Source organism: Tamandua tetradactyla, chromosome 4 (genome assembly GCF_023851605.1).
Source record: "Tamandua tetradactyla isolate mTamTet1 chromosome 4, mTamTet1.pri, whole genome shotgun sequence".
Lineage (NCBI taxonomy): Eukaryota > Metazoa > Chordata > Mammalia > Pilosa > Myrmecophagidae > Tamandua > Tamandua tetradactyla.
Genome location: NC_135330.1, coordinates 61,585,653 through 61,595,564, shown reverse-complemented (window position 1 = coordinate 61,595,564; position 9,912 = coordinate 61,585,653). Strand labels below are relative to the sequence as shown.

At 52.6% G+C, this 9,912-nt stretch overlaps 1 protein-coding gene across 1 annotated transcript; it reads left to right on the top strand.

Moving 5' to 3' along the window:
• The first annotated feature begins 3,912 nt into the window (after positions 1-3,912).
• KISS1 (KiSS-1 metastasis suppressor) lies at positions 3,913-9,437 on the top strand. Its single transcript, XM_077156798.1, has 3 exons — positions 3,913-4,189; positions 7,057-7,191; positions 9,115-9,437. The coding sequence occupies exons 2-3, from the start codon at positions 7,089-7,091 to the stop codon at positions 9,435-9,437; spliced, it is 426 nt and encodes a 141-aa protein (XP_077012913.1). The 5' UTR covers positions 3,913-4,189; positions 7,057-7,088.
• The last annotated feature ends 475 nt before the right edge of the window (positions 9,438-9,912 follow it).

The following is a 9,912-nucleotide window of genomic DNA, read 5'->3' as shown; positions in this document are numbered from 1 at the left end:
CTCTCACCAGCCATCTGCTAATGGGTGATCAAGCCGTGGATGGGCTTGAAGCCCATTCAAGGTTTCTTTGGTCCTTGTCCACTCCAGCCCATCACTCTGATGGGACCATATCTGCTGAAACTATCTCACGTAATATCTTCATTCATGGAACACCAGTTAAGTCACCACTATCCATCAAGTGCTGTGGAAAGATGGTGTTAGGAAGTAAGGGAGAAAAGGAGGGGGAGAAGGAGAGTGAAAGAGAGCCTGACCACCAGCTCCTCGTAGCCGGGCGGGGGGGAAGCAGGGGTTACACCTGATGGGGTCTCCATGGGTTCAGAGTGAGGACTTCAGCTTAGAATCTGGGTTTTGCTGCTTATGCAGTAGCCGTAATCCCCTGAACCATACCCAACAAATGCTCAAGTCCTTCCTGTGTTTTTCAGAATGGGGATGATAACTTCTGAACACATTTGAATGTTCATCCATCCTGGATATTGTTTCTAACAGGAAAGCTGCCCTAGACAGTGCCATCACGGAGAAGGTCGTGGTGACCTTCAGGGAGCATTGTGTCAGTGTTTGAGAGATGGGGTCCCTGTGTCCATTCCAGCGACATGCCTGGGTATGAGGCCCCAGCGCTCCTGGCCAGTCAGGACTCTCCCTGCCCTAGGCCAGTATTTTTCAAATTGCAGGATGCGACCCACTAGTGGATCATGAAATAAATATTACAATTTTAATGGAATAGAATAGAACATTTCAGAGTGTAGTAAATGTAAGTGGTGTTTTATGAAATATGTTTCAGTTATGTAAATGTATATATGTTTATGAAAATTGCGTCTGCACAGAGTCAAAGTGAAGAATATGTTTCTTACAATGGCCCACAGTCAAAACAGTTTGAGAGCCACAGAACAGAGGCCACCTACAAGGCTGGCCCATCATTCCCCTTTTATTAGACCATACTCCTTCAGGTAAGGAGGGGGGATCACAGCTCCCCTCGCCCACCCCTGGGTCTTCTCACTGGGGCCACCAGGCCTCAGCAGCCCCTCCTCTCTTGGGCAGTGGCTTGGGCGCTCCACAAATTTCATCACCTAAAGTGGATTCAGGTTGGCTTCGGCCGACTAGAGCCTCTTTCCTGAAGTCAGTAAAGGGGGCCTGCTATTTTGATCTCAGATGTCTTGTGCATTAGCCACAGGAGACGATCCTGGGTTCCAAATTTGAAAGGCAGAAGAGAGAAGGGAGGACAGAACCTGAGGGGCTGGGAGAAGGAAAGGAATCCACCGAAGAGATGCAAGAGAGCCCCGAGAGAGGAAGGAAGGAAGGGGAGCCTCAGCATAGGGTGTTGGAGAGGCAGTTGAGAGCGTAGAGTTTCAGGAGGAAGGCCGTCAGCCACGCTCAGTGCCACTGGGGTAAACGGTGCAGCAGAAGAGAAACACAGGGGCTAAGGGCTGAGTGGAAACAGCCGGAGAAGAAAGTCATCCTTCTGAGGACTGTGGTGATAGTGGTGGTAGAGAGAATACGAATGAGCCCAGAAGTTAAAGCTGAAAAGGTTTTGTGTAGACAAGGGACGACCTGACGGGACTATAGGCGAGGAGAAGGGGGAAGGAGAAACGGAGGCTGCATTGGAGAAAGAAGCCCGTTGCTGGAGGACAGCTCTGACAGGGCCGTGAGGAGGTCCTGAGGAGCCTGCCAGGGTCCTCCCAGGTAGCAGAGAGGGGAGTAGTCCACAGACGACACCAGGATCCTGCAGAGAGGAGGGGAAGTCGCGGGGGCTCGTGTCGCCAGCCCACCCCACTGAACGAAACTGTGTGGAAAATGTAGCACAAATAGGTGCTAAAAAAATCGTTATTACTCCACAATGGAGTCTCGCTGGCCTCAACACGCTGTTGACACAGTCCCTGTTAAGTCTCATTCTTTCCTGTGGCCATTTTAAGCCTTCTTCACTATCCTAAACCCTAAACTCCATCCACCCCATTATCATCCAGAATGATATGGAGCTGTGGTTCTCAATCCCTGGGATCTTTAAAGAATAAACACGAATGCATGGGCCCACCACCACATGATCTCAGGGTGGGGTTGGCATCCATAGACGTGGAAAACCCTTCAGGGCTCCTCACAGGTAGCCTGTTCAGCACGCCGGGGCAGTGGTCACCAGCACAGGCCCCAGAGCCAGGTCCACCTGGGCACACGGCCAGGCTGCTGCTGCCTCACTCTGCCCAGAGCCAGGTCCACCTGGGCACACGGCCAGGCTGCTGCTGCCTCACTCTGCCACTTTGAGCCTCAGTTTGCACAACTCTGAAGTGGAGATAATACATCCAAAAGGCTATCGGGAGGATTCTGTGAGCTCGGTTCCCTAAAACACGCATGCACCTTAGCACATGGCTGGGACGTAACAGGAGCCAGGCCCATGGGGGCAGCGTGATCCATAATCACATCTTCTGGGACAAAAGCCTCCTGGAGACGTGGGGACTGGGCTACCTCCTGGAGCAGGCCCAGCAGGTTGAGGACCTGGGGGCTTGGGTCTGAGGACCTATCTCCTTCCTCTAGGGCCCTTTTCGGCCTTTAACCAACTTTTGCCAGACAGGGTTGAGAATGCATCTGAGAAACAATTACAGCAGGAGAAGTTGCTGCTGGGGGTGAGGGGGTGGACAAGAGAAAGAGAGCAATGGACAGGGCCAAGCCATCAGCCCAGCAGAGCCAGGGTGAGTTCATGGAGCCACTGTCCTTCACCCCAACTCGTGACCAAGGAGTGCCCACTGTGTTCAGTTTCCAACTTAGCTCCCTCACCGAAGAGATGCAAGAGAGCCCCAAGAGGGGACTGGGGCTGCCAAGGTGGTAGAGGTCACTCCTCAACATTAGAGCCCCTGTAACGCGTTAGGGAACCATCCTCCTTGCCATCCCTTCCTCCAGCCATAAGCACGTATCTCCACCCTCACCCTGGCCCAGCCCTTCGCAAAGAAACAGCCCCATGAAGAAGCCCAGGGCGAAGGTAGAGGGACTTGAGCCAAAGAAGTGCATGAGTCATGGGAAGCATGGCGGCCAAAACCAAGGGTAGGTGGAAGGAAACAGCCAGGCACTGAGCTTGTGGGGATGGCCCTCATGGCAGCCTGCGAGATAGCCATTCTCTTCAACATCTCCTTTTACAGATGGGAAAAGTGAGGCCCTCAGAGCTTTAGTAATTAAGTTCACTCAGAACTTGGCAGGGCTAGGATTCACATTCAGGTCTGTGAGGCTGAAGCCAGGTCTCAGCAGCTCCATGAGAGGAGAAAACTGAGCACTGGCCAGTGACCACAATCGATGGGACCACTTCCCTCCTGCTTCTGCTCAAGCTGTACCTGCAGCTCGGTCTGCCTTTCCACCCTTTTTCTGCTTGTTCCCATCAGGCTTCATCCTCTTAGGTGGGCCCTGATGCCACCTCCTCTGGGAAGCCTTTCCCACCTCCACTTGTGCACATTTCCATAGCCCTTTCCAGAAATGTCCACCTCCTAAAGCTACCATCTTATTCTGATCTCTAATAGCTACCTGCTCACCTACCTGTCTTACCCATCCGACTGTGTCATATCCATCTCAAAACCCCACAGTGAGCAAATGTTCAGTAATTATTTGAAGAAAAGAAAAGAAGAAGGAAGAGAAAAGGCAAGAATCCCTGCACCACCTACCCCATCGCTGAGTCACAGACCTGGCGACCTGGCTTTCTTTCAGAGCTGTGAGCATGTGAGAACGGGGAGCCCCAGGTCAGACCATGCCCTGCCCCTCTCCTTTCTCCCCTTTGTCTTGCTCACTTCAGGTTGCCTGTATGTGTGGCTTGTGCCACGCCTCCTCAAATAATCCATTTCCGCATTGTCTCCAGAATGGGTCCCCAGCTGAATGAGTCTGGGGGGAAGGGGTGGAGGGGAGTGGAAAAAAAACCAATGAGAATTAGACAGACAGCCTGGGGGGACTTCTGGAGCTGGGAGGAAGTGGCTGATTTCCATTGTGAGAGCCAGGAGGTGGGAGACAGCACTCAGGGCACTGTGCTCCGGGGAGGGTCAGACAGGAGGCGGAGGGCGGCAGAGGTGGTCTTATGCCTGGAGAAGTCATCCTGGGCTTTATAAAAGGGGAAGTGATCAGGGAGAGGGCGAGAGCGAGCCCAGGAGCCCAGCTGCCCTCCCCACCCGCGAAGCCTCATCTCTAGGAGACCTTGTCGAGTCCCTGTCCCGGTCACGACTGAGCCCAGGTAGGTACACAGCAGTGTCCACTTGTGGGGAGGGGTCTGCCCCTGGCCCAGGGAGACTCCAGTCAACTAATTTCCAGTTGAGGCAGGAAATTAGTTCCAAGGTTGACAGATGTGACCCAGGCAAGCAAAGATAGTGGTGGCAGAGTGTGGGGGTGAGAGTGAGTTGGGGGCCTCCTGATCTGTCCTGATTACTTACTGGTTGGCCAAATATTCTGTTCTGGGATGTCTGGGTGAATAAACTGACCTGCACTTTCTTTGTGAAACCAGGAGTCTGGGGATTCCAAGGGTTCTCTCTCATCATAGGGGAATAGTGCAATGAACAAATGCTCCATGGCTGGGATTAGAGGCAACAGAAGTTTTTGTAGGGAGTTGGGGAATCCCTCAGGGCTCCTGAGCAGAAGGTTAAGACTCCTCTGAGCAGTTCCCCAAATTATGGATGGCATGTATGACCTTATCAAAGGGTACTTATTTACCCATCCTACCGGCCTCCAGTGCTAAGAACTGGGGATCTCCTTAGGAGGGAATCCACCCCACTCGAAAGCTCTCCTACCTCACCTAGAATTCCCCTGTTACTCACTAGGTATGAAACTCCCAGGAAGCCGATGTTTCTTTTCCAAACAATTCCATTCCAATGGCCCCTGTTCTCTGGGAGCCCTCAGCGGCGTCTGGACGTGTGTGTATGCACGGGCGTGTGTGTGTGTGTGTGTGTGTGTGTGTGTGTGTGTGTGTGTGTGTGTGTGTGTGTGTGTGTTGGGGACAGGCTGCTCGGGAAAAGCAGAGCTCTCACATGATGCCCATGGTACGTGCTAGCACAGTGGGGAGGGGCCAGTTCCAGGGGGAAGAGGAGTACAGAAGGAGTATTACCCTTACAACCACCAGGCCTGTCACCCGGTGGGTGGTCCCCACATGCTTCATCTTAAATGCAAATTTACACACGTTCCTCTCTGGCTCAGACTCCTCCCAGCTACCCTACTGCTTCCCGGATGAGGCTCCCGGATGACCTTGAGGTGCAGTGCGGGGGGGGCCCCTTCCCCAGCTTCAATGCTCTTTCCACGCAAAGATGGGCAGCAATGGGGCTGGTCGGCCATGGTTCCCTCCATACCCAGCCGGTCCGGCCCCCCCGCGCCCCAGCACCACCACTCACGCGGCTCCCTCTACTGGGAATGTGTTTTCTATGCCTTCATCCATCAGGCCGGCTCATGCTCAGAACCCTGGCTCAGGCGTCATCCCCCGCAGAAAACCCTCCCAGGTCCTGCAGGCTGGGCTCCCTGGGCTCCCACAGCCCCCTGTGCACGTGCGCACCTCCAGCATATCATTTATAGTGCTACTTTGGAGTGACCTGTTTCCAAAGGAAGACTGTGAGCTCCTGGAGGCAGTGGCCCTGGCCTTAGTACACCCATGCACCCTGAGCACCTAGTCAAGTGCCAGCACCTAGTTGGTAATCGAGGAATGATTTCTCCACTAACCTGGCCCCTGTGAATCCATATTCTGAAGGCAAAAAAAGAAATGGTTTTACATTGTTCTCTCTCATGAATTGGTGCTGCCTCTACTCCACGGCCAACCCCAGGCTTTAAGACAGGTGCAGAACTTGGTCTGGGATTCGGGGTGTGACAGCATCAGTGTCTGTTGAGATAGGAGACCACCTGAGGGGACAGCCTGTGATCAGTCTGATCCGTGCTCTTATTTTACAGACATGGCAATGAAATCCAGAGATGGAGAGGATGCGCTCACTTCTCATGGGAGGGGGAGGGCAAAGCTGGGACCAGATTTAAGCACTCCTGATTCCATTTCAGGACCCTCTGAACCATGCCAGGGTCCTGCAGAGAGTAGGATGGGGGTGGGGCACAAGCAGAGGGATGGATGGAGCTGCAATTAGGAGCCACTGGGCCAAAATGATACTTCCATCCCTTCCTCCTCGTCCCTTCCCCCCACCATGGCCCACGTAGAGGCTCCAGGTCCGGTGGGAACACTCCTTTATCTCAGCCTGCAGTGCCTCCTGTCTCCTTATCAGTTTGCCTTTAATCACAAATTAGTTGGACAATCTCCAAAAGCCATATGAGTTTTTCAAAAAGAGGTCAGAATCGGGAGCTGGAGGCAGTTGGGAGGAGAGGGTAAGGGGTGAGGGTGCAAAGTGAGGGTCAGGGCTCACAGCTCCCATCTGAACAGCCAAAATGATGAGGCCAATTGAATTCATATCCTCTAGGAGCCCACTGAGAACAGAGTTGGGAGACAATTGACCTGATAAATCAGGGAAAGGTTTTTCTTTTCCCTGAGTTATAGGCAATAACACAATTTAATGACCGTCTTTGAGGCTGTGAAGGGGCAAGATAATTGTGTCTCTTTCTTCCTTTCTTTCCTTGGAAAAGGAAAAAAAATAAGTCTCTATTACAGCAGGAGGGAACCAAGCCAGGCTCGGGAAGGCACATTCTAATGGGGAGAGCAGAGTGGAACCCTTGTCCCCCACCCTCTCCTGCTCACTCCCGCACATTACATCTTGCCTCTCATTTCTGTAATATTCCTCTCAAGCAAACCTTGGCAATTCCTAATCTGAGAAGCCCTGCCTGTGCCACCCAATTAGATCCTTCCTTCTGACCTTGCTGACTACACATCCTCCAGGAAGCCCTCCTGGATGATCTCACCTCACATTAGTTCAGCTTCCATTACTCTGTGTACGTGATCTCAGTCCTATTTCTGTAATGTGTTTCTTCACACTTATTCCTTCCCTGGGAGCCTCTGAGGGCAGAGGCTGTCTCCCTACTTCCTTTGAAAGCTTTCCCCTTCACACCAGGCCCCATCTATCCCCTCTCCTGGCACCCAGCCCTGATGGATGCCTGACCTGGTCCTTCCTCCCTCTGTCTCCACCTCAGAGAACTTCTAGGACCTGCCTTGTCTCACCAGGATGAATTCACTGGTTTCCTGGCAGCTGCTGCTTTTCCTCTGTGCCACCTCCTTTGGGGAAACATTTGAAAAGGTGGCTGCTGCAGAGAACCCTAGACCCACAGGTATGCACTGCCTGGGAAAAGGGGTGGGAAGCAGCAAGAGAGTCATTGCAAAGTGAGATTTACCATACTTTTCAGATTACAGCTAGTCTACTCATGTGCATTTAATTGGAACCCTAAGACTGCAGCTCATGGAAGATTCCCAGTCACCCTGCAACCTAAGGATGGCTTGCCACCATTATGGCATCAGGAGACTCACAGAAAACCCTTCATGGTTTTCTCACACCTTCTTCTCTGCTCAGGGCCAACCACCTCTCTATGCAAGTCTACTGGAACTTACTACGCACATTTCTTTTTTCAGTCACTTCAGATCTTTTGTGGGGAGTTTGAAAAAAAGAACCTAAACAAAAGGACATATCCTTAAGACCTGTCAACTATATGAGCTTACTGTGGAACTGGTCAGCTGGAGAAACTGAGGCCCAGAGAGGGAAAGAAACTTCCCAACGTCACCAATCAAACACTGCAGAGGCCCCACCAGTGCCACAGTTCCCTAAGAACCTGTGTTCTGACGGGTCCCCACTAGGAGTCATGGGTTTTAACACTGTGTGCTCGGTAGCTTTCTGGGCACACTAGAACCTGGGGCTTCACTTCTCTGGACACCAGTTCCTCTCTCTATGGAACTGACAGCTCGCTCTCTACACATCTGATGTTATTATAGATGTCCCAGAGCAAGGAGAACATGGCTCCGGGTGTCCTTTGCCAAAAGTGTCTTCCCTCCTGGGATCTGGCATTCTTTCTGGGTGAAAGAGGCTGCCCAGGAGAGTAACCCCACCACTGCCCAGGGACACTGAGCGGCTGGCTCTTTGGGGCAAAGGGATTTTGCTGAGGTCACAACAATAGCCTGAGCAGTGTTTCTACTGCGGGGTAGGGGCGAAGCACAGAAGGATGTCAATTCCACCTCCCATTTCTGACAGGCTTGATGCAGCGTGGGGGTGGGAGGGGTCTCCAGGTGAACTTTCTGGACCGTGCACACACTTCTCTCCTACAATACGTGCCAGGGTATTGAGGAGCAAGGCTCCAAGGCAACCTCCCCACCCGTTACACACACCCAGCTTCATTTCCACTAGTTTCTTGTCTCAACTGGCCAACTGATAATTGTATTATCTAGTCAGAGCTAGTTGTGCTATTTTACTGCCAAATCTTATAGTGAACTTAATGAGCCTTGCATGGAAGTGTCTTCCAAATTAGCCTTGTTAACCCTGAGGAGGAAGCAGAGAAATTACACCAGGAATGGGTGAGGTGGGGCAGTTAGGGTGACCCAGATAATTTCCGTTCCTGGTTGAATCTTTATAGAGCAGATAAGGCGTCACAATTATTGTTATCAGAGATCAGGGTTGTATTCCAGGTAGGTGCAATCATAACGGACACCTCGCTTTCTTGATTTCTGTTACTGCAAGCTTTCAGTTAGTTTTTGCATCTTTAACCAGCGTGTACTGTGGCCCTACTATGCGTACAGCACTGTCCTGAGCACTCTGGAGACAGAGGTGAAGGCACATGATCCCCGCAGTACCCCTCCAGCTGCTGCAGAGGCCAGCACAACAGACATGCCAGGTCGGAGCTGAGAAGGGCAAAGCTGGGTGTCCAGCAACGCTTTGATCTTATTTCTTTTTAAGCTATACCTTGTTTGCTTCTTAAAAGAAAGTAATTTACGTAAAGATTTAAAAGATAATGCTGGTAAACAGGTACAAACAAAGCGATGTAGGAGGCTGGGGTAGCAAACGGGCTAACTACCTAAAGCCACCGGGGTCACCCTGGTTCTACCTGGCATTTAGTTCTGAGCTCCCTAGAAGTCCAGGAACAAAAGGGAAGCAAAAAAGAAGAAAAACAAAGGACGGAGATGTGGGTGGGTGTTCCAAAAGCGTTTTTCCTGGCCCCTGACCTTGCCGGGTCTTCACCGCAGCCTCTCCCTGTTTCTCTCTGTCCTAGGCCAGCGCCTGGGACCGCAGTCCCTCCCGGCCGCCTGGGAGCCGAGGCCGCGCTGCGAGGAGAGGAGGCCCGCCCCGGCCAGACCCAGCCCTCGGGGGGCTTCACTGTGCCCTCCCCTTGAGAGCGCTGCGGCGCCCCAGCGGCCAGGCCAATGCGCCTCCCGCAGCCGCCCGATCCCCGCGCCCCGCGCCGTGCTGGTGCCCAGGGGGAAGGACGCGCCCACCTACAACTGGAACTCCTTCGGCCTGCGCTACGGGAAGCGGCAGGCGGCGCCGGGAGGGGCCGCCTGGGAAGGAACTTCAAACGCAGGAGGAAGGGTCTGAGCACCGGGTGGGGGTGGGGCTGGGCCGTGGAGCGCGTGGGAGGGGCAGGGGTGGAGTTTCTGTCCTGGGGCCATAAAAGAAGTGTCGCCCGACTCACCAGCGTGTGATTTGTGGTTAGTTTTGCAGCTAGGGTTGGTGAGGTCGTGCCTCTTCCCTCTTTAATTGGATCGTTAGCTGGTTTTGAGATGACTTTGGGGTCATCAAGGTCTGTGCCTCTCAGACTATGTGGTGAAGGACCAAGTTTGTTGGTTCCTCCCTCCCCCCACCCCCAATCATTGCAGATTAATTCTTATTAAAAAAAAAAAGGAGAGATAAAAATGAATCACTAGAGGGTGGACGGATAGTTCAGTGGTAAAATGCTCGCCTTCCATGCGGGAGACCCGAGTTTGATTCCCTGACCATTTACCCCCGCCTCCCACCCCCACATAAAAACAATAACTAGAAAACCAAATTAAAAAAAAAAACAAAAACTAAG